Raw genomic sequence first — 23,159 nt, 5'->3', positions numbered from 1 at the left:
ATTATAACCATGTGCAAGTTTGGCTAATGAGAGTGCAGGGCTTTCCCCTTGCCTCCGTGGATGATTGTGGCATTTTATTTGAACAGCGATATGGTTTCCCATTCCTGTCCCTCGCAAGCTTTTGGTCTGGGCAAATTAAAAAAGAGATGTCAGGACTGGAGAATCTTTTTACAGCGTATAAAAATCTTCCCATCTAATCCAAGAGGAAATCGTAATGTGAAGAACATCGGTGCTTTAATGGCCTCCTAATGAGGACGAGCTTGGCCAGAGCTTTGAAGAAGACAAACGGAAAGCGAAACAGCTCATTTCTCCTTGAGGGCAAGGATTACAATTTCTAGAGAGGACTGCATGGATAGGCCTTCAGCAGGTAAAGCTTTGCCTGCCTGAAGTCTCCTGGCGGGGCCCTGATGTATGGGCTGTTGGCACGAGCAGAGAAGGGGGGCAGGAAAGTGAGGGCTACGCTCACGTTTTCTGGTTTCTCTGTCAGTCTATTCCTCTCTGTGGGCTGCTGGGAAAAATGAAGACAATTATATTTACCTAAATCCCTGGGTAATTAAGGCACTAAATTAAAGCCTGAAAAGCACTTGAAACTCTCTGATGAAAGAGCCCGTACACGGGCAGCGTGCTCGTAACCTTACGTGTCTGGGGTTCTCCCTAAGGTACAGGGGATACACAGAAAATACTCTGTACAACCACAGATAGGTGATCACATCTAATTTAAAAGCCCTCATTACTCCCTTCTGACAGGCTTGGATGTTTGCCTGCCTAGTTCCAAGGCCAGCGTCGATCCATTTAAAATTAATATTTTTCATTCCTCTCTCCACTGCGTGCATTTAAAAGCTGTCCTTGGCTTCCTCTCCCAGCTGCTGGCTCCGATTAGCCCAGCAGCGGCTGCCGGAGCTCCGCTTTGCAGCACCAATGGGATCCTACTGCTCTCATACCATGTTAGGAGCAGAGCTTTCCTGGAAAAGGGACTGCCTTGTTCCTGACGTCTTCCGTGGCTTCAGCAAGCTGAGGCGGCTTAATTTCCGACTGGGAAAAACGAGCCTTTCTCATCCCATCCCAGAAACAACCTGGGAGTGCCAGGGTCTCATTGGGTGTCATGCTTCCTGCTGCAGCACCATCCCTTGGCAGGGCTCAGCCCGGCATACCCCCCGCGCTCAGCCGGGGCTTGCAAGGGAAAGAGGAACGTTTTTGTGAGAGGAGCAAGGACTTTTGTGAGAGCAAAAAGGACTTGATACAATTCTCCTTGAGTGACATGCATCATAACATGGCAGAGGAAATTGCTCTCATGAAGATGAGACCCCACCTGGACTACTGCATCCAGCTCTGAGGCCCCCAACATAAGAAGAACATGGACCTGTTGGAGCAAGTCCAGAGGAGGTCCATGAAGATGATCAGAGGGCTGGAGCACCTCTCCTATGAGGAGAGGCTGAAAGAGTTGGGGTTGTTCAGCCTGGAGAAGAGAAGGCTCTGGGGAGACCTTATAGCAGCCTTCCAGTGCCTAAAGGGGGCTACAGGAGAGCTGGGGAGGGACTCTTTATCAAGGAGTGTAGTGATAGGAACAGGGGTAATGGCTTCAAACTGGAAGGCACATTTAGATTAGATATTAGGAAGAAATTTTTCACTCTGAGGGTGGTGACGCACTGAACAGGTTGCTCAGGGAAGCTGTGGATGCCCCATCCCTGGAAGTGTTCAAGGCCAGGTTGGATGGGGCTTTGAGCAACCTGGTCTAGTGTAAGGTATCCTTGCCCATGGCAGGGGGGTTGGAACTGTATGATCCTTAAAGTCCCTTCCAACTCTGGCCATTCTGTGATTTTGTGGTTCTAAGATATGTCTGAAGCTCATCCTAAGCAATTAAAAATGTGGGTTCTGCTCTGGAAAGCAACTGTAAAAAGAAATAAAAAATACATTTTTTTGATCAGCAGCTTGGTTTTCTCTCTATCTGCAGAGTGAAGTTTGCTGACTCTTTGAAGGCAGAGAGCAGGTCATGTTTTAAAGCTACTTTTGGCTTCATGGGTTTTGGAGGGGCAATACAACTCTGGGTGAAGCCTCACTGGTGGGTCAGCACCAGAAGTGCAGTCAGGAGGGTAAATCCTGCAGGGACAGCAGGGTGACACCACCGCCACTGATGGCACAATCTGTGGATGTCATCTGGCTCAAGTTTCCATCTGGTGCACTGCATAAAGCCCGAGGGTACAGATTCACCACACAGCAGCTCACAAACATCTTGGCCATCTCCTGCCCACCGCCTTCCCGTGCTCTGCTGGGTCCCTGCCCACCCACCCATAGCTCCCACCTGCTCTCCCAGGGCTCTGCCCACAGCGAGGTGCTTAGTTAGCCACCCCGGTTTGCAAAGCTCGCAAGGTGCTGCATTTTTCCCCTGGTTTGTGTCAGCCAGACAGCTGACCAACCTTGGTTTAGCTCAGCCCTTGCGGTGCGGTGGCAGGAGTCACCTGCAGCCCCGTGGATGAGCCTAGTGGCATCCCCTGCAGAGCTCCCTGCCAGCACAGCCAGGGTGCTTCGGTATTGCGTTGTATTGCTGTGGGAATAGTGGGTCTGTGGGTGTCCCGGCAGGCCCTCCACCTCATCCCACGGAGCTAGCGGGAGCACCTTCACAGAGGGCTAATAGTCCCTCAGCTACTTTAGGAGATGGGCTTGGGAGGAATGTGGGAATTAAGAGGCAAAGGGGATGTCAGTCAGCACAGTTGCACCTACTCCAGCTGAATGATAAAAACTTTGCCTTTAAAGGCAAGCCACCATTGCGGCGTGACAAAAGCAGAGCTATACCGCTCCCTCACCCTCCCCGCTCAGCTCGTGAAAACAGCCTGGCTTTAACATTAATTCTGACAGTTTAACTCCTAGATCAAAGTGCAGGCAATAGCTTCAGCAAAACGATGACAACAAAAAACCCAAGCCAAAACAACGGCTGGTGGTGTGATACCAAACACAATCCTGCGTAACCTGAATCCGCGTCCATGTCCCGATGTGGACAGTTCCTTTTTCTCATCCGTGGCTATGTGTTTTCTTTGCAGCACAACTTCTTGAAGCTAAGAAAAACTTTTACTAAGCTGGAATTGGCTCAGCCACCTTATAACACAGAATGAAAATGATTAGTGAAACAAAAGAGAAAGTGCGAGGAGGATATAGAGTCCTTCCATACAAAGCCTCCTGTCTTCCTGCGTGATCCGTTATAATCCAGAGGGCCCCAGATTTAAACTAATCTGTTTCAGCCTTTATTTATTTTTTCTTGACTCAATTTCCTACACGAACCGGCCAGTTATGTCAAGTATTTTTCTTTCTTTTAACCTGACTTGCTGTCAGCTGAATGCAATGCCCTGTGAAAACACCTGCTGACCTGCTGTATACACACATACACATGCACACATCAACACCATCTACATCTATATATCTATATCATCTATATGTGTCTATATAATCTAGACATCTATATGTCGATATCTATATCTATCTATATCTATCTATCTATATAGATATATCTATCTATATCTATCTATATCTATATGTCGATAAATCTAGATATCTATATATCTATATCGATATCAATGTCAATATCAAAATCGATATATCTATATAATCTATATCTATATCCTTTGCTTTTATAGTGGGGCACACAGGTTGCGAATTCCTCGAGCCTCTGCAAAATACACTTTCAAGCTCCCCTCTCTTTTGAGAAAGGCGGCTGCCCCATTGCTTCCAGTTCAGGCTGCTCTGGCTTGGTCTGCCACGAGTCCTGAGGGAATGGGCTGATCAGGTTCACTAATGGTCGGGCTCTCGTGGTATTTGCTTACCTAACACAATCAGAACACGCGTGTTAAATATTTTATCAGCTTTGCGGGGTCATTCTCGTACCGTGGCATTGTGTTGCACTGGAGAATAGAGCAGACCGGAGGAAAAATGGTGCTCAAGTGCTGCAGAAAGAGGGTTTTAAGCAGATGACGAGCACTAATGCCCTGCTTAGAGCTGCTAAAACAAACGTCCCTGTTGCAGCAGGGCAGATGGGAGGCAAAAAGAAGTTAGGGCAGTTGCAATAACAAAGCAGACCAAAGAATTGAGCAAATGGCCCCAAACCCTCAGTTGTTGGCTCTGATCTGAAGGGTGGTGGCAGTCCTGGTTTAATTCTGATCCCTCCTTTCTGACTCTGGATTAATTTTTGTTACTCCCGTGAAAGTAAATCTCAGGAAGTTTTGTGTTTAATCTTGTGGCTTATTGCCTGTGCGCCAAGCTCTCAAGTGACTATGAATGAAACCTTTCTTTAAAGAAAGTGGGTGCAACAGGGTAATTCTGGGGGTAGTCCCAGAGCTGGAGTCTCCTGTAGTGGGGCTTCAGTAGCCAGTAGCTATTGCAGAGAGGAAAACTGGTTTTCTCTCTAAACTGGCCCATTGCCTACCTTCAGCCGGGCAGTGCTGGCTGCAGGGTGAGCTGAGAGCTGGGTTTGTGCTGCAAGCCTCTGCAAGAGCTGTGGATGGCAAGGGCTGCTGATGGGGGGAGCAGAACCAACCACCCCATTCCTGAGACTGTCCCCAAGTGCTGCGTGTGGGCACATTCCCCCAGGAGAGGGTCAGGCTCGCTTTGGCTATTTTATGCTGAGAGTCAGCGTGATACCGGAGAGCTTTGCATCCTTGCATGTTCAGTGTTCCCTCTGTCCCAGAATTTTTTAAAAATCCCCCCAAAGCTAACAAAAAAGCACTCAAGTCTGCCTGCTTCTCCATCCCCCTGCTGAAAGGTTTCTTTAGCACAAGACCACCTCCGATTTCTCAGCTCTTGCTTCTGTTTATGTCTGGGCTCCTTTGGGACTGACGCCCTCCTCAGGCCCCACACCCCTTTTTTTGGGGAGCTGTCTGCTTTCTCCAGATGGTTGTTCCTGGTCTGTTAATGCTGCCTGCTTTGTGCCAATGCCTTTGGGAACATACGGTGCGCTCTGAGCTAGCTTATCATCCCTACCCAAACTGTGTGCTACATTGCCGTGAATTTTGAGTGCCCTTACGGCAAGTAACGGAGGCGGCAGCCTGGGTTCACTGGGTTCAGGAGAAAGCTGGGGGCAGGTCGAGAGGCAAAGCGAGTCCAACCAAAGCACGAGGGGCTGGTTTGGAAGGGGGAGGAGTCCCTCTGCACCACTGCTCCGACTGATGTAAGCTGGAGCAACCTTCTCGCTGATGCGGAGCGTGCTCAGCTCAGTCTAGTTCTGGCTGCATCCCTGCAAAGGAGAGGGGAAGGAGCATGTGCTCACACTGATTCATTTTTTCTCTAATAATAACAACTTTGTTATGATGTCCAGAGCAGCCTGGAGAGAGCAATAGTAACAGTGGACTGCTTGGAAGAGGAACAAATATTGCGATCAGGTTTGGGAAACCATGAATCAGCTGTAAAGGGCAGTGTACCTCAGCCCGAATACATCTTGCTTAGCTCATACTGTCAGGTGTAAATATAACTGTGCGGACAATAAAATAGTCCTGTGATATGCCTTCACGAGAGGCATCTATTTTTACAGACATGATGATCCTCTTTCAGCATTTGGTCCCAGAGTAAGTTAAGCTGTGGCATGACAGCCCCGCTTTAAAGGCGACCGCAGAAGTATATGGCCTCAGAAATGGCTCCAGCTAATGCTGTGCCTTGGTGTATTGGGAAAACGTCTGCTGTACCCCCTTAAACAGGGAGCCATGTGCACCCACTGCCCCATCTTCCAGCTTTTACAAAGGGAAAATGGGAACAGGGGCATGGCTCCTCTGCCTTTTTCCTACCCATTTTAGGAGGGTGAACGCTCTTGGCCAGATTTAGCTTTTTGAAAACCAGTGGGAGAGCAGCAGAAGCTGTGCCCGTGCCAGGGCCTGCAAGGGAGAAGCACGGTCATGCCGCACGGGGCTGGTCTCCTGCAGCGTGACACTGGGACCGAGCGGTTGCGGGCGGGCTGGTCCCCGTAGCCGAGGCTGCACCTCTCAGATCTCAGACCCCCATCGGGTCAGGCCACCGCTGCGGGGCCGCCAGCAAGGTCATCAAGTTGCCTTAATCTAAAGCTGGCTTTCCCACTGGGGAGGTGGGTTCATCCTGACTAACTTTAGATTACAGTTTACGCATTATTGTGCCAAGGTCTGTATTGGACCAATTTATAGTGAGAAATGAGGTTGGCAAGATAACAGGGGCATCACAATTAGAGCTAATTAGCCCAGCAGGAAATCCATTTCCAGGCAGCTTTTGGCAAGAGGCAAGGTTGGCGGGATAACAAGCATAGAGTGTATTTTGATATAAGCACACTCCAGCTGTAAGGAAAAGTAAAATAACAGCTTGTCTTATCCTTATGCAGAGGCCTCACGTCAGGCTCCACCACGTAAGTCTTTTTGTTCGAGGCTTTGCAGCCTCCCTGCTTGGAAAACGTCCAGAGAACATGTTTTTGCAAAGTCACCACGGCTGCTGGAGGGCAAAGGTGGGCTGTAAGGTCTGCACAGCCCATCGCTCCTATGGCCAGACAGGAGGGTGCTCAGCACCATGGTCCTCCTCCGATTTCAGGGGAGAGGAGGGATTGCAGCTCAGAATAGGAATCACTGAAGAGTAGCTTGGTTTAATCGCAGGAGTTATCTGTACCATATATATACACAGCCAAACTACTGGACCTATTTGTATTTGAGTGCTTTATTATATTGGAATTGCAGTGATATTATTAACATTTGTACAAATGCACAAAATTCCTGTCTCTTCTAGCTAGAAAGAGATGTAAAAATCTGACCTAGTTGAACAGTCTCAATGAACTCATTGTCCATTTGTAACAATAATGGGTTCACAATGCAACAAAAAGCTTAACATAAATTTAAACATATTAAATGCTGCAGCAAGTATTTACACTTATGTACCAAAAAAAAAAAAAAAAAGATTATCTCCCTCCGGTAAGGAAGGTGGTTGCTTTACAGAATAAAACAAACAGACAAACAAACACAAAACCTTTGCATACAATACAAACAACCTCGAGCCCAAAACTTACTGTGACAGCACCTTTTTTTAATATAATATATATATTTATATATAAACTTCGATAGTTTAGGCTTACTCCAAGCAGTGCTAAAAGTTCCTTAAAACCAGGACAACGGCAATAGTCCGAAGAAGCAACGTTCAGCGATGAGTACTACCCAGTGTTTGAACGGAGCTGTTACGGAGAAGGGTACAGAGCTCACGGCCACGGACTGGGGAACGCTTGGGTCCCAATGACAAAGTCCTTGGCAAAACTCTCAGTGGCAATTATTAATATTCAGAAGAGCGAATACACCTTCCATGCAAAATAGTTTGTCTTGGGGAAGCATGGTAAAGGGCGTCTCTGACAGGCATCTCTTTGCAATCTCAGCTCTGAGGGGTGGGGAAAAAATTTCTCTGGAATTTCCTAAATTCCAGCAAGGAAAACATTTCCCTTGAAATGCCCTATCGGCCCTCCCGCCTCCCTCGCTTCCTGACACTGCTGCAGTTTCTGCAAAGCCAGAAGGAGCTTTCAGTCTTCATTCAGAAGGCTGTCGCACAGATTTTTAGTCAAAAAAAGGATTTGGGTCTAAGAGGCTCACGGCACCAGATGGCATGCTCTTACCGTGGGCTTCGGGAACAGTTCCACCAGGTGAAACTTAACATAGCTAATATTTAATTTGCATAAACACAGAACTGGACATCCTGAATCCCAGGTATTACACATTGGTCTAAATATAGCGAGTTGCAATTATTGATTCCAGTCCAAGGAGAGCCTGGGAAAGGATCAGTTTTCCACTTAGAGAATCAATCTTGTCTGTGAGTGTGCGTGAATGCTGACATTTTTGGCCTCATGCAGTTTAGGATTTGTTATAAAGTCATTTTGAAAGCTATGGAAACCCAATAATGGTAAGCAATTTAGCTCTTAAGTGTAAAGCCACTGATAAAGCTGAGATAACTGTAAGCTCTGAAAAAAAGAGAAGAGGTTATGGATGTAAGCAGTCTCTTTTGTCTTTGCTGTAAGATGATTATTTCAGATGATGAAAAACTGAACAATTTTTTTTTTTTTTGGTGTTCAGATCACTGGAGATTTTATTGCTTTTGTTTGTCCTTAGAAGTTTTTAGTCTCTTTTCTTATTCTTTTTTTTTTTTTAAAAGGTGCTGTCCCTAGTCAAGTTATAAGGCAACATATTTTATTGATTCAGAACTCTAATACATAGTATGGCCACTGTTATCACTGCAGCTTCGCAGCTACCGTGGGTTGGACAACAGTCAAAGTGCACGACAATGCACAACAGAGCCAGTCTCCTGACCTTACGATATACAGGACACTTTGGTTCTCAGGATGAGAGATTATAAATGTAGCTTAGATGCCGCCTCACACACTTTGCATAATAAAACATTTATATGCTGTCATGAAGAGGGTGTAAAGTCTAAGTCACACTGCAGACTGGCTGTTCTCAGCTTCTCCGTTCGGGCAGGTGTGAGAGACAAGTTGTAGATATGCCACCAGTGAAAGCATATAAATGTGTCTGGTGCAAATGTTTTACAAGAGTATTTATAAATGATTCAACAAGGGAGAGCAAGAAAGAGAGTGAGAGCTAAAGTGCAATTTTAAAATAATATAAATAATTGAAACGTAGAAATAAGATACTAATTAGTTGTAACTGGTTTTGTTTTATAGGCACAGTTTAGTTTTTATGTCTACAGATCAATCTTTTTCTCTTCTTCCCCCTCCAGTAATTTTCTCTGATGTATAATGGAGTTTCAATGGTCTAAATCTAAGGAACACTGCTTAGTAAGAGGACAGAAGAGGCAATGATAAGGCAGTATAGTGCAACTCACTATGTGACATTAGAAAAGAAACAAGGATGGGGTTAGGTCTTTCGTGGTGATGTATAAAATCAGCCTTAAAAAAAAAGGAGAAAAAAAAAGACAGGCTTTCCAGTTATGTGTTGACTCGTGCTTTCTAAAATGAGAGAGCACATTTTCCAATACAAAGGAAACAACTGAAGTTTTGCAATTTGTTTCGTTGTTACAAAAAAAAAAAAAAAAAAGAAAAAGCAGATGCTGCTTTAAGGAAAACATTTAATTCTAGGAATTTCTGTACAACTGACCTCAGCAAGCTTTTCCATCTTAGATGGATGACTTCTGCTTGAGACCCTGAAAGATTAAGATGCACACACACCTAGAGTAGTTTATTGCAAAACTAATATTGTAACTTAAAAAAACCAAACAGATTCTGTACAAGAATACTGTTCAAATGGAATGTGTTAAAATAACATTTATTAATAAATACTTTATAAAATTCTATGTGAATACTAAATTAATAGATTCCTGTTTTAAAATTGCTTTGGTCCTCATGAATTTTCATAAATTCATTCTATACGCTTTTTTTTTAAAAAAGGTATTAGCTGCTAAAAAGCACATTTTGCCTAAACTAAAAGGCTAGTTTTCAACACTAAATATTGTTGCTTAAAAAAATATGAATCCTCAAAAGTTGGGCATTTAACAACAGTTATAGCTGGCTTGTTAGTTAACAGGACAGAGTCAGTTAACACACTAAATCCACACACACTGAGGCACTGAACCATTGACTTTCCACTATTCAGAAGACGGGCAGCAGACATTTAGCTTCGTAGCAGGAATTAACTCCCAACAGCGGGAAATTCTCCATAAATCATCATCATCATCATCATCGTCGTCGTCGTCCTTATAAAACACACCATGATAGCACACAAACTACTTGTCTCCCACAGGCAGCGCTATGAATATGGCTTGCATAAACTGACTCGGGGAAAGCGGGGCCGGGGATGAAGGAACTGGATCACAGCATCGTTTCTTTTCGATCAAAGTATTGCAATTGTCCGTGGCTGAGATTTGCAACGTGCTTCCGCTGTCGCACGACGAGAGGCGCCGTCCACAGAAATACCTCCTCCTGAACGAGGCGCCGGCCGAGGCTCACCGCCCTGTCAGTGCCCGGGACACTGGGTGAGGGAAGCGGTCCGAGTCCTCTGCCGGCGGCAGGACGGGGCCCGGGGCCCGGCGAGCCCGGCGACGGGCTGGATTTGCGGGGCCAGGAGGAAAGCGGCGAAGTCTCCAGCAGTAGCTCGTGGAAAAGCAGGATTTCCCCTTGATGGAAAGCGCTTGGGAAGTGCAGTTAGAGTGACGTGCTTAGGAAGAGGCCGCTGCCACCGACCGTGCAGCAGAGGGACATCCCGGGGACAGAGGGGCAGGGGCTTCTCCCGCAGCCCTTGCTCAGGCAGCCTCCGGTGCCCGGCCGGACCGGCAGCTTGAGGAAAGGCTGCAGGATCACTCCCCTGGAAAACAAGAGCATTTTAACGGGGAAGCAAATCTGACGAATAATATAAGGTGCCTGGTACGGTTGGTCCTTTTACCGATGATATAGCCGATATAAATATGCTGCGTGTTGTCTTGGCCTGTGAACCTGCGACAGAGTTACAAGAAGCAATAGCAAATAGCTTTTCATCCTTTACTTATTTCCACATCACTAGCAAGGATTATACCTAAAGGCCAATAGTATAGAGAGGAGACATTTCATTGTAATTACACATTTAGGCCAACATGTGTGGTTGGCTTGCCTAGTTAGCATTAAAAAAAGAAATAATTGAGCTATATATAATACACATCAGTCAAACTGTCAAGTTGCTGAATTTAACAAAACTTAGGCAAGGTTTTTGTATTTTTTTTGCTTTTTTTTTTCTTTTTAATGTAGAGGCTTTCAGTTTAACAGCTAAATATTTTAATTGAGGAGACTGAATAAAATGAAGCTAAACCGTAATTCTAGTGCAGTGTAGCTCAAGTGGGTATTCTAATATTACCAACAACTTTGATTTTTATTTTTTAATGTATTTAAGTGCTACCCATATAGAGGGAAAGTTTTTTTTAAATTAACCCTGCGATGGCATTTTCTTTTTCATGGTGAATGATGAAATTCAGACACAGGGGAAATGCTTATTTGGTTTTTTTTACATAGTGAATACTCAGCTGGAACATTTTGCTCGACTGCATATTTGAAAAAAGTTCCCTTGGGAGCTGTGGTGAAGCAAAACCATTTAGCTATTACAACTGGAGGTTAAAAAAAATTATAGATTCAGTATTTAAAACACTTTAAAAGTATATGTTTGTCTAAAATATAATAGAAAATCCTTTACATTTGTATTTTTTCGTAGGTTTTTTTGGTTCTTAGACTATATAATCAAGTCAAGATTTACACTGTACATTAAAAATCTTATTCTTTTGAATGTATTTGCATAAATGGAAAGCGAGCTGTTAATGAATACTGATAAAAAGTTATTTATCAAGATAAGAACTAATTCGGAAATGAATGATGGTCAGAATTTTGCTTTCCCTTCCAGGTGGGTCCTGCTCCTTACAGTGAGTGCCCCACTCTTCAGTTGTTTCACTCTCCCTCCCACGCGGAGAAGAGCCACCCTTTTAAACTTCACAACTCCTCTAAAAACCAAAGACACAGCCTTTGAGGAGGAGAACTTCGCTTCAGAACAAAGCACGTTCAGGGCTAGTGGATTTGCTGGGAATAACGTGAATTAGATTTTGCTATTAAAGATGCAGCTCAAAATATTCGAACATTTATCAGCAGCTCGGAGCCCGCTCCCCGGGTTAGCAGTGGGAGTTTTTGCCGCTGACAGATTTGAGAGCAAAATCAGGTCCCAGTACACGGCAGGGCAGCGTAATTAACTGGCATCATCTCTGCCTGATTTTCCCATCAATCACTGGTACCACTCGGGGATGCAAATCAGTTGCGCTGAGGGGCATGCCCAGAGTCCAAACAAAAACCTTAATTGTGGCATGAGGTTCTTTTCCAGACCCTCTTTGCAGGCTGAATTTTATCTGGAGTGCAGTGGGATTTGCCGTTCTTGCAGCACTTTTTAGCTGCTGCTTGCCTTCTAAAAATTATTTAGCATCCTAATGAGACAGTTCCTTACCCGCGACGAACGGGTGTTAAGTGCCACTAAAGTCAGTGAAGCTACACTGCTGTCTGCCAGCTCAGGATCGGTCCATGGACGCTTAAAGGGACGCCTGCCGAGAGCAGGTCCTTCCCTGGGAATTAAAAATGGCATTTTTCCAACTGGTCAGAACCGTTACGCTGATTTATTTCTCATTTATAGCCCATGAAACCTGAGGCTGTTAGCTTTCATTGCTAGAATAACACAACCGGGTTAGGGAACAGAACTTTTCTGAATTATTATATACTACATGGGGTTTTTTTTTCTATGTTAATGACTGGCCGTGCAAAAGAATTGCTGTGATTCTCAGGTGTTGCTCGCTACGCCCGTACTGCGCCACAGAAGCTTACAGGGCTGCTAGCATCAACACAGCTGGCTTTCAATCCCGCTTCACCTGGGGCTGCACTGCTTTCGCTTTGCGCTGTTTATTAAAAACACTAAATCAGGAGCATTTCTATTTTTTAAAAGGCAAACACTCGGCACAGCCCAGCTGCGGGTGAAGAGCTAGTGAAAGCAGCGGCCGCGCCGACATTTTTTAGGTGGGCTTGAAGTTTTTGCTTATTCATCACCGTTCTTAGAGAAAAAGAGAGGGAAGCGAGAAAGCCTTGGGATGAAAAAAAAAAAAAGAAGCTGGGGAAAAAAAAAAAAGCTGGGGGAAGAACAGGGTTTGGGAAGGGAAAAAGGAAGGTGTAAGAAAAACTGGAGGAGAAAAAGGGCAGGGTAGGGGAGAGAGGAGAAGGGAGAAGGCTAGACAAAAGAGTACGCTATTTGGGCTTGATTTTGTCCTGATAGCCACATCCTATATAACCGCTTTGAAAGAGGCTCTGAATGCAAGACGGGGTCTGCTGATAGCACAACGCTAACTCGTTTTTTATTATGCTGTCAGCAGATGCCCTCTCTACATATTTATAGCCTAATTAGTCCTAGTTACCTATGTACGACTCTGTTTAATACTTTTCATGCCTCACGTTGGCTAACAAGCTGCAGTTTAACACAACTCTGTATTTCTGAGGCTTCAGGCTAGATTGGTGAGAAGGAAACATGACTATGTACAGAAACAGTTAGGTTTATAAACAAGTAACTGGTACCAAAAAAACTGGAGAAAGCACCAAAGCATTTCTCAAGCTGATAGCATATTAATTGCATAACTCCCTTTTATGTAACTAAGTATAAAAGACATTTTAATAACTATAAAAATGAAAGCCAGAGTCTTTCAAGAACTGAGGAATCTTCCAGGCTTGAGTTACGGTCGCAAATGTCCTTAGCACAGAGGACGCTTTGATACGCTACCACACTTCCCTAGCAGTTTCTGATCAACCCCTTTTAAAGGATGGGGTTGATGTCTGTTCTGTGGCTGGCGAGCTGGGTGAGAGTGGAGCTTCCCACGACGTCGCTGACGGAGGAGGAGGTCGTGATGGTGTTGTGCTGGATGACTTGCTGCTGGGAGCAAGCTGGGACTGGGCTCGCGGGAGGACTGCTCTCGGGACCTGGGAAGGGGGTGAGGGCACAGAGACAACACACACTCAATTATCCACCCGAGTAACAAGGCCGGGCTGGGTGACACTCCTGGAAAAGGGATGTACCACTACGGCAGCAATACTAATAACCTGAGGGATGCACAAGTCCCAGAATTTCAAAATACACAGTTATCCAACACTTTCCATCTTCTGATCTTTTGCAGGTTTTGTTACATTTTTTTAAACCAGATTCTCTGATATCAACCTGACTTCAGGAGCTGGGACCTTGAAAAAAGTCCAAGACCTTAATGATTATGACATCAATGTCGGGATAAAAAGTTTGATATCTTAAGGTCTATAAAATCAGTTGGGATACTCAAATGCTTTATTCGCTCCAGCAGGAATCAAAAGTAGAGTGTGGTGCACTGCAGCACAGAAAATCTAATTCAAGCAACAGTTGATAGGCTTGTAATGCAATTATGTTGTTTTTTTTTCTCTGAGTACTGTTAAAGAGCCAGATGCATAGTGATGCAGAGGAGACAGAAATGGGCTCTATTTTAAGAGAATGCCGCAATCTAGCAAATATTAACCCTGAGGTTCTTCTGAGCCGTTCTAGGGCCAAGCAAAGAATTTGTCCCTAAATTACCACACTTGTAAAATGCATCAACTAGACAGAATCAATTCAACATCTCCATTAGAAGAGATTTTTTTGAAGAAAAAAAAAAAAAAAAGAGTTAAAAAAGAGTTGACAAACCTTGAAAACCTGCGCCACGCCTGGTCTGCACCACTGTCAGAGCACAGTACCATTTTCGCTGGAGGGGACTGTAATGTTTTCCTTTTTAACTTTCCTTTTGAGAGTTATTTTTAGGTGCTGGCAGTGCTGCGCCCAGGAGGACTCTTGCAGGTTTGGAGCTGTGAGTTCAAGCAGGATCCTCCACAGGGGAGCGAGCGTCCATCCGTGTGCATCTCCTTGCGGAATGGAGGGGTGGGAAAGGGTAGCTCTGCTGCGTGGGACGCAAACCAGGGCTTTTTTGGTTTTGAGCAGGGCTGGATAAATAAGGGCAGGAGATTGGATGGCTCGGATGATGTTTGAGAAGACAGGTTCGAGTGAGAATATGACCAAGAAGGGGTTCTGGAGGGAAGAATTAGAAACTTGGCTTTCCTGTGAGGAGTGTGGAGACAGTGCAAACATACCAGCTACTTACTTAGATATCCTTGTGATTCTTTCTGCATAGCTGTTATCGGACAGTCTTTATGTGTTAACAATAACTGTTTCAGCTGTGCTACCTCATTTTTCAGCATGGAAACCTCGTTCTAGAAAAGAAAGAGAGGATCTGGTTTGCCACAAAGCTTAAATCAGGCTCTTCTGCAAAATTTAAACCCAAGAACATAGAAACCACTCCACAACTTTGGAAGAACTGAGCAAAAATACCACTTGGCGCTTGTGTGCTGGGCTTATGTTAACATTTGTCCGTGACATTATTTTATAACTTCTTCTGAAGGCAATTTGGCTTCCAGATTTGCTGACATAAACTGACAAGCAAACTAACCCTTCACAGCACCAGAGATACTTTAGGCAGCGTTTTATTCTGCTCAGGAAATACTCTGGCTCTCTGCATCAGGATGGGGGTCCAGACCCATGGGGGCAAACGGCAGCCTGCCGCTCTCTGGGTGGTGCGGTGGCAGGGCTGCTGTCACCTACAGCATGTCACCTACGGCTCCACTACGGCTGGTGCCTGGGTGCTGCTCACACCTCTGTGTTTCGGGGTAGTGCCATTACGCAGTCGGTCTTTCCACCCTTGGCAGCGCAGAGGCACACCTCCAGATGGAGCAGAAGTACTGTGCCCACCATAAGAAGGGCACCACCATCAGAAGGGCTTTTATTATCATATTCCGGGTATTTTCATCCATCTGCTTCATTCTTTTCCTTACTGGTAGACTGATCTATTTATGCTCCTATCTCACTGGCTTTGAATAAGGGTTTGGCTACATGCTCTGAAGAAGTCTTTTACAGCTGAGTTAATGACACTTCCAAAAAAAATCCCCACCAAAAGCAGTGACAAGGAAAGAAAATAAATACAACTCCGTCTAGCAAAGGCTTCTAAATCCCAAGACAGCTTTTTCCTGGCTTATCCCGCTAAAATGCAATTATTTCTTTAATTGAAGCGCACACGTCTTGATTAATTGACTTTGATTATGCCTGTGCTCCCGCTAGGAGCCGGCTAGCTGCCTGTGCGGGGGCAGCCCCGAAGGTGGCGAGGGCTCTCCGGCACCACCAGCCCCTCCGAGCACAAAGAGCCCCTCTGTGTCCTCGGGGGCGCAGACAGTGGCTCGCACCTGAAGCTGCATGTTTGTCTGGGTGAGCTCTTCTGCTTTCTTTTCCAGTGACATCACCCAGACCTTCCTCTTCTGTCTGCAGCGCGTGGCGGCGGCTCGGTTCCTTTCCAGAAATTTCCGCCTCCTCTCATCCGGGTCTTCGTCCACCACCCTCCTCCGGCGACCTCCGGTCGGCTGCGGCGGCTGTATCGTCTGCGTGGGCTGCATCTGCTGCGCTGCCGGCGAAACCTGGCGGGGAAAAAAAAAGGTTTGCCAGAGGGTGGTGAAGGGGGGGAAAGTTATGGAGGTGGGATGCTGGAAAGGGAAGGGAAATCTCACACCCTCGTCCCGCTCCCCAGCGAGGTCTGCAACAGGCACAAGTCGAAAGGCTGCGCCAGATGCCACTGAAATTAGCTGCTGGCAAATCCTTGCCATGGTCAAAGGGGAGATTTTTTTTGAAACTATCCTCTGAATATTAGCAGGGAAAATATTTTTCTCCTTATGGTTATTAAAAACATTTCACTTAGGTACTTTCTCTGCCACCACCTATTTCAAACCTGAAATGTCAAGTTTCTCTCAGCAACTGTTTTAATCAAAGCAGTAGACTGTAGCGGCCTTATTTCCGTCTCTTTTTTTTATTCCCCGAGTTGCCTCCAAAATTTTAGGACATTTCTATCTCTCAGGCTCCCCCATCTCTGTCTCACACTTTACCACCTCCGGAGACAGGAGGTTCTTCGCGCCCGCATGGAGCCGGGAAGCTGCGGGTCGGGATCACACAAGGCCAGCAGACATCGGTACCCCTCAGTTGGGGCCAAAAGAAAGGATTTAGGTACCTAAACTCAAACTTGCGTTTTAGCATCCCTGCACTGTGTGGAGAAGGGATATTCCCCTTTTCAGGCATTTCCATTTGACCCCTATGGAGGCTATACGCCTTTTTAATTCTGCAGCCTGGCTTTGACAGCAGAGGTGCACCACATCCAGACCTGCTGCTCTGAAACTATGGAAAAATACAGATTTATTGTTTTTCAAGAGTATTGGTCCTGCTTCTGAGAGTAACTGGCCCATGCTGTTACAGAAAAGGCGCGTGGTGGGGACAGCCCCGTGTAGTCTGTGCTCCTGGGGAGATGAAACACATGCCCACATCCCTGTCAGGAACCAGCATCAGGCTTAACGTTCAGCCGCCTGGGAATAATAGCCAGCTTTTGGGTTGCTTTCCTGCCTCCCCGTGGCGCCCAGGCCCCGGGGCTCTGGATTGTGCTCGGGGTTGGGGAGCCCGACTCACGGGTCCCATGGCTCGAGCGCGGCAGGAGCTGCTGCTCACGTTGCTGCCGCCGTCGCCGCCGCCGCTCCGGCACAGTCTGGAACAGTCTGGAAATCTGAATTGTTGACTCAAAATTAACCCTCTTGTTCTGGCAAAGGCCCAAACCTCCAAGGTGCTTCCTTTTGACTCCAGGGAGTGGACGTACTCAGCGCTTTGTCAGACTGAGCCCTGAATTTCAATTGCGGCAATTAACATGTGTTTGCCTAACACCTCTGTCTGTCTCAATTAAAATGATACTATCGTCTTGCGAGGTCGCTTTTCTGTCTCGAATCTCACCACAAACTGCAAAGAAGCGTTTGCTCCCTCCCCCAGCTGACTTGTGTCAATTAAAGTGGCAATTTTATGTGTAATTATTCTGTGCATCTGATAACGCTTTTTGCATAAAGCCGAATTTATTCCCAGCTTTATGTTGCGCAGTTAGGGAATCTCTCTCACAGTAGCAGAAAAATGTTTTTAAAAAAATAACCTTCTACAAATAAATAAGCCACCATCCACTTTCTGACTGATTTTTAAAGTTTCGGCTCGTATTAAGTCGTTATGTTAGCTGGTAAAATCTCCAACCCTCTGTCCCTGGAGTCCCAGGGTTACGGCAGCCGCAGCGGCTGCAGCCACCCACGCCGCACAGGACCACTGGCCAGCAGATTGCTGCCAAGGGATGCCAGCTGCTCCCCGTCCACCGGGGCCAGGCACGCCACCTCTTTAGCAAGATGTCTGAGCACAGAGGCCTCAGAGATCCCTTTTAATGTCAACATCTCATCAAATGCCTTTCATTTTCTCACATACAACACCTTTCTGGACTTCAGAGATGTGTTATTTACGGTTCGGGACAGCAAACGCTTTCCATATCCCATTTTTCTCCTTTTTCACCTAGCATTAAAAATTCTTGTTCCTTAACTCTCCCAGTGGGGTCTCCTACACAGGCACAAAAACGTAACTATAGATTTCTTTTTTTTTCTCTTTCCCCTCATATGGTCATTTTCTCCTGAATAACTGGTGAGTCATTTGTGTTCAGAATGTACCAGTCAGTCTTTGGGCAGTCAGAGTACATTTTCAGAACAACAAAATCTTCTCTCCATCTCTGGGAGATATTAATTATAAAGGTTGCCATTACATCACTAATAATGTCACGTGGGATAATTAACTGACTCTTACTAGTTAGCTCTTAACCCTGAAATCTATTAGGTTATATCTTAGTAATTGTCCAAGCATCATTCTCTAGCAGGATTTTGTTGCCCTGCCAAGGGACATAAGAAAGAAAATGAACATATATTAAAATTAATATTTTTTAAAAAGCATGCTAATTACGAATCCATAATGAAGACAAACGTAGGACAGCTAACAGAATGCAACAACATCCAAAGGACTGCTCTGCTTAAGCTATCACTCTGGCAAGTTTGATATGAAGAAACCTTCATGGGACCAACACAAGAATAATACTGTCATTTTCTAGTAGTTAAGGCGACACAGCTACAACTTGATCAAATATCTCTCTCAGAAAGATACCTATCAGAAGGTGATTTCTGCTTTTATCCTTGATCCCATACTTGTCTCTGTTCTTTGCGACTTACTACAAAACTCATACCCATTCATTTGTTCATTCTACGAAAGCATAATTCATGGGGCTCCTGTGTATCAAAATGGTAGCTGAAAAGCATGAAATGAATTCTGACATTACAAAAGGGTGTGGTGTAGAATAACAACAGTCTCGGCATGGGAGCACACGGCTCACAGCAGCATGGACTATGCTGTCATTTGGCTGGTGGCTTAGAAGGGAAGAATCTGGCTCAGAAGAATAAGGAGGTTAATAAATAGTAAAACGCACCATAAAATGAATGTCTGCTGGAGCAATCTGACTCCCAAAGAGGCCATCACCATGGGGACTATGGATGAGCTTAGAAATTAATAACCGTGTGGTTATTAGTCAGCAAACTCTTCTTTACTCCCTGCTAATGCATCTGTTCAGAAATCCCTATTGCCTTCGCACCATGGGAGCAGACAAGCAGCAAGAGCTCTGTGGCCCGGGGAAGCCGCTGACCCTAGGAGTCCTGCTCAACCTCATCAGCCATCGCCCTCCATTCCCATCCTCTTGGTGACACGTACACCTATGGATAAGGTGAAGACCTCCTCGATCCCTGATGGAGCTCACTGCCTCCAGAGATGTGCTGTACCTGGCAAAGCTCATCTGACTGCAGGCCCAGCTCGATTCTGGAGTGAATCTGACATAGCTTTGTGGCTGCCAGTCAGCCTACCTGCCCTGGTGGCTAGATTTCTTCTTGCCCACCTGTGAATCTTTTGGGGTGTCTAACTAACAGGGAATACAAATCATAGAATCATAGAATCATAGAATCATAGAATCATAGGGTTGGAAGGGGCCTCTGGAGATCTAGTTCAACCCCCCTGCCAGAGCAGGGCCACCTTAGAGCAGGTTGCACAGGAACGCATCCAGGCGGGTTTTGAATGTCTCCAGAGATGGAGACTCCACCACCTCCCTGGGCAGTGGTGGAGCACAAGATGCCGAGACTGTCCTAACTGGAATGACTGAAAACCAGCTTCAGGAGCACATAAGTTAAGAGGAAGAGGTGGCTGTCGCACATTGGCTCGTTGGCTTCTGTCTTACCCTTAAACCTGGAATGTTTGTTTTCTCAAGTAGCTGTTTTCTCCTCACCTGTTAAAAGTAGTAATATGGATGTTTTGCACCAGTGCTCCATACCATGGTATCTGCCTCCTCCACCTGCATTAACATGTTTATCCTCCCAACCCCATGGTGAGGTGTCAGTAGTATCACCCTTGGTTTAACCTCTGAGAGGTTAAGTGACTTCCTCCATCTCATCCATGGAGTCCTCAGTCTGCTAAGCACAACTTCACCCTTACTCTCTCATAGATCTCCAAGACAGCCATCAGGTTACTTTTGGTTTCTCTGTTATGAGATAATGTCTTCTTATTGGAGTTTATAAACAACTCCAAGGAAAATAACTCATTAACAGATGGGAAAATAATTGAATTCACAAAATAAAAACTGAACTAAACTTAGGAAAGCTCTGGACATCTTCTCACAGGGGAGCCTGCTGCTCTCTTATTTAGACTGTTTCTCTAAAGCTGACAATTCATTTTTCATTAGCAAATGCTTTAGGGAAATCCCATGTGCTTGCAGCCTCTGCAATAATAAAGCTAGATGTTAGTAAATAGTTAATGTTGTGGGACACTGGGATGTCAGCCAAATCCTCTCATTTTCTTTAATGTTTTCTAAGAGCTTGTCTGAAAGGTATTCGCAAGCAACACAATACTTCACAGATTGAACTTCTTATGGCTGGCACTCTTCTTTGTCCTCATTCTATGCACTGCCTGCTTGTCCTCCCTAAATTTGCTCCCCTGGCCTGACACATTACAGTCATTGCCCCCAGACTTTTATTTTTCTTGTGCAATCCTGATGCAGAAGCCTATCATCTTAAGACATTGATAGAGTTCCTCTTAAAAATGACTCTGCTAAAGTCAGCTCACTAGTTCATTAGTTCAAGAAACATTCCATTCAGATATTGAATTATCCAAATCGCTGAAGCCAATATACCTGGTCCAAAAATTGAGACCTCCACCTCATTCAGTGGAGACCTTCACTGAGTTCTCACCACCTGAATCCAATTCAAAATTGCTTTCCTGATTGAAATGTCTCTCCTTGGACTGGCGTCCCCATCTTTTTCTCCTGTCACAAGATCTACCAACTATTGCCTGCGCTCTCAGCTAATCTTGGATTAGCTTTCTCTCATACTTTCTCTCATACTCCACAGCTGGGGGGTGCTATCCCCTTCACAGCATTTGAATCCTTTTCTCTTTTCCTCTAAGCCAGTGTATCTTACCTTTAAACTACATTGTCTTGACAGGAAATAAATACCTCATTAAGTTGGGTGAGGTTCCTCATTTACACACACACACTTCTTGCTTTGAGCATACACGTGAAGTGCCATTTTACTTCACTGCAGAATCTGCTATGTAATTCTGTATTTCTGTGGAACACATACAGTTCTTTAAATCTGGGCCTGAGAAGTTTAGGTTCAAGCACATTAAGCAACATATATGATATGCTAATCTCCATAATAAACCTCATCCATAAAAGGATATGTGGCAATCTGCAGAGCTCAGAGCACTGAAAAACCTTGGAGCTCCTTATAAAGTAAGATATTACAAATGTCTAGCAAATTAAGCAGCAGAACAAGTTGTTGCTTCACTCTGTTTTCTGAATAAAGTTTGTGCTTCCCCACCACCGTAGTAGACGTTTGTGAGTAGCCCGAGGGGCTTGTATCTAACAAGACATGCGTGCAAGAAGAAACAATACAGCGATCAGGCCATAACTGCACATAAGAGCAAAACTCAGTGACGCAGTATGGCATGAAGGTCTACCTGTGCTTGTCCGCCTGAGTGCAGCGGGGGGTGCGGCGAGGTCTGGTGGTGTGCCGGGTGCGCGTGAAGGTGCGAGTGGGAGTGGTGGTGGGGATGATTCTGCTGGTGATGAGGCTGAGGATGAGGATGGTGCGCCGGATGCTGGTGCTGATGCGGGTATGAGTGATGAGGTGGCAGTGTCTGGTGCTGATGGGGATGTGAGTGCATATGATGGTGTGGCGTCTGATCCTGCCGCGAGCTCATCATTTCCATCATGTGGCCCATGGTGTTCATATTCCCGTTCGACATGGCGGCAGGATGATGAGTCAGCGCTGCCTTCAGTCTCTGGAACAGAACAAGGCAGAAAATTCAACATTCACACATGATGATCTGAGCAATCAGAGCAAGATTTCTGCTGTTGTAGAAATGGTGCCTTGTCCTGTGTTTTGAGATTTAGTAAGGTTTTTTCTCACTGTTCCCTTGATAAAAGGCATTTTATTTCAGTTTGAGAAAGAGCATATCCTTGGGCTCTAATCTAGTTTACCACTGTAAATATGTGAAGATATAAACATCTGAACTGAAATATAACACTTATGCATTACCTACTGTGCCGCTGAGGAAAAATAACTGGCTCTCATCCTTTTCTCTTTGGCCAGCTCAGTAGCGTTAGCTTCATCAAGCTCATGTTCTTGCAACTTTTAAACAGGAAAGTCTGATTAAAATAAAGTTCCCCTCTTGTTTTTACTACAGATATTATTTAAAAGACTCATTGATAAATATATTGGACTGGTGTGTTTTTCAAAGTCAGGCTCAAATATATTCTACACTTGTACTAGCACCCAACTTGGTGTCTCATCAGAAAGACAGTAAAATAATGAGGGTGGCCTCAGCATGGTCCTCTCTCTTCACTGGGAAGTTCATACGTCTGCTGTGTTGCTACCACATGCTAATCCCTCTCTCTGTTTTGTGCTCCTCGTGTTTTGTACTGTCATTGGATTGGGCCCTCGAGTCCTGACCAGAGCAAAACTTTTCTTAATATCAGTGGGATTCCTTCACTTTTACCTGAACACTACCAAAGGGCAATGGGAAGAGCTGCTACATTTTGGACTGCAGGATAGAGCCCTCGTGTGCTACAGCTATAGCTGAAATACAGAGGAAAAAAGGTTCCCTTCCAGCGCAATTACCAGGTCATCCCAAAGCTGTGACCTGTACGGGCATACAGACACCTCGCTGCTGTCATCCTACCCTTGGACTACTGAAATCACCGGCATCCTAGAAGAGTATGCCAAAGGTAGAGCCTGATAGATGTCAGCTAGAAAAAGGGCTCCTTCCAAACCCATGGAAACCTCCTTCGCATCCGTGGTTCTCCAGCTTGCTCAATGTAGAACATTCTTTACAGGCAGCCACCCAAGACCTCTTTACCTCTTTATAGTTTTGAAGAAGTCAACATAAACTTGGTTTGCTCTCATTAGTGCAAGTAATTAGTCAGCAGAAAATAGATAAAAATGGAAGGAAGGTTCACAGTATCACTTGATGCCAGACTAGCATGATCTGAATAACCCACCAACTAGCTCATAATTCATTATCCAGCCAGAGGATATAATGAATAGCAGATAGCTCATCAGTAAGAGATGCCACCTATAGGACAGCCAGCAAGAAACAGCAGCGGTACAGGGTACAGAGGTGTGCCTTTCCCCATAGCAATATCTGTGGGTCACAAATGACGGTCAGAAGATCCTACAAGAC

The 23,159-nt window shown here is 45.3% G+C and overlaps 1 protein-coding gene across 2 annotated transcripts in view; it reads right to left on the bottom strand.

Annotated features, from left to right (window-relative positions):
• Window positions 1–13,060: 13,060 nt before the first annotated feature.
• Window positions 13,061–23,159, bottom strand: part of CREB5 (cAMP responsive element binding protein 5) — a gene marked incomplete at its 5' end in the record, with an annotated part of 252,444 nt that continues 242,345 nt past the window's right edge. For both annotated transcript variants that reach the window (XM_082479114.1, XM_082479115.1), the window contains 4 exons: window positions 13,061–13,435; window positions 14,611–14,719; window positions 15,743–15,970; window positions 21,435–21,758. In XM_082479114.1, the coding sequence (XP_082335240.1) occupies window positions 13,272–13,435; window positions 14,611–14,719; window positions 15,743–15,970; window positions 21,435–21,758 (825 nt within the window). In that variant the 3' untranslated portion in view covers window positions 13,061–13,271. The remainder of the gene's footprint in view (window positions 13,436–14,610; window positions 14,720–15,742; window positions 15,971–21,434; window positions 21,759–23,159) is intronic.

This window comes from Vanellus vanellus, assembly GCF_965231255.1.
Source record: "Vanellus vanellus genome assembly, chromosome: 2".
Classification (NCBI taxonomy): Eukaryota; Metazoa; Chordata; class Aves; order Charadriiformes; family Charadriidae; genus Vanellus; species Vanellus vanellus.
Note: the sequence above shows the minus strand (reverse complement) of the source record. Positions and strands in the feature narration are given on the sequence as shown.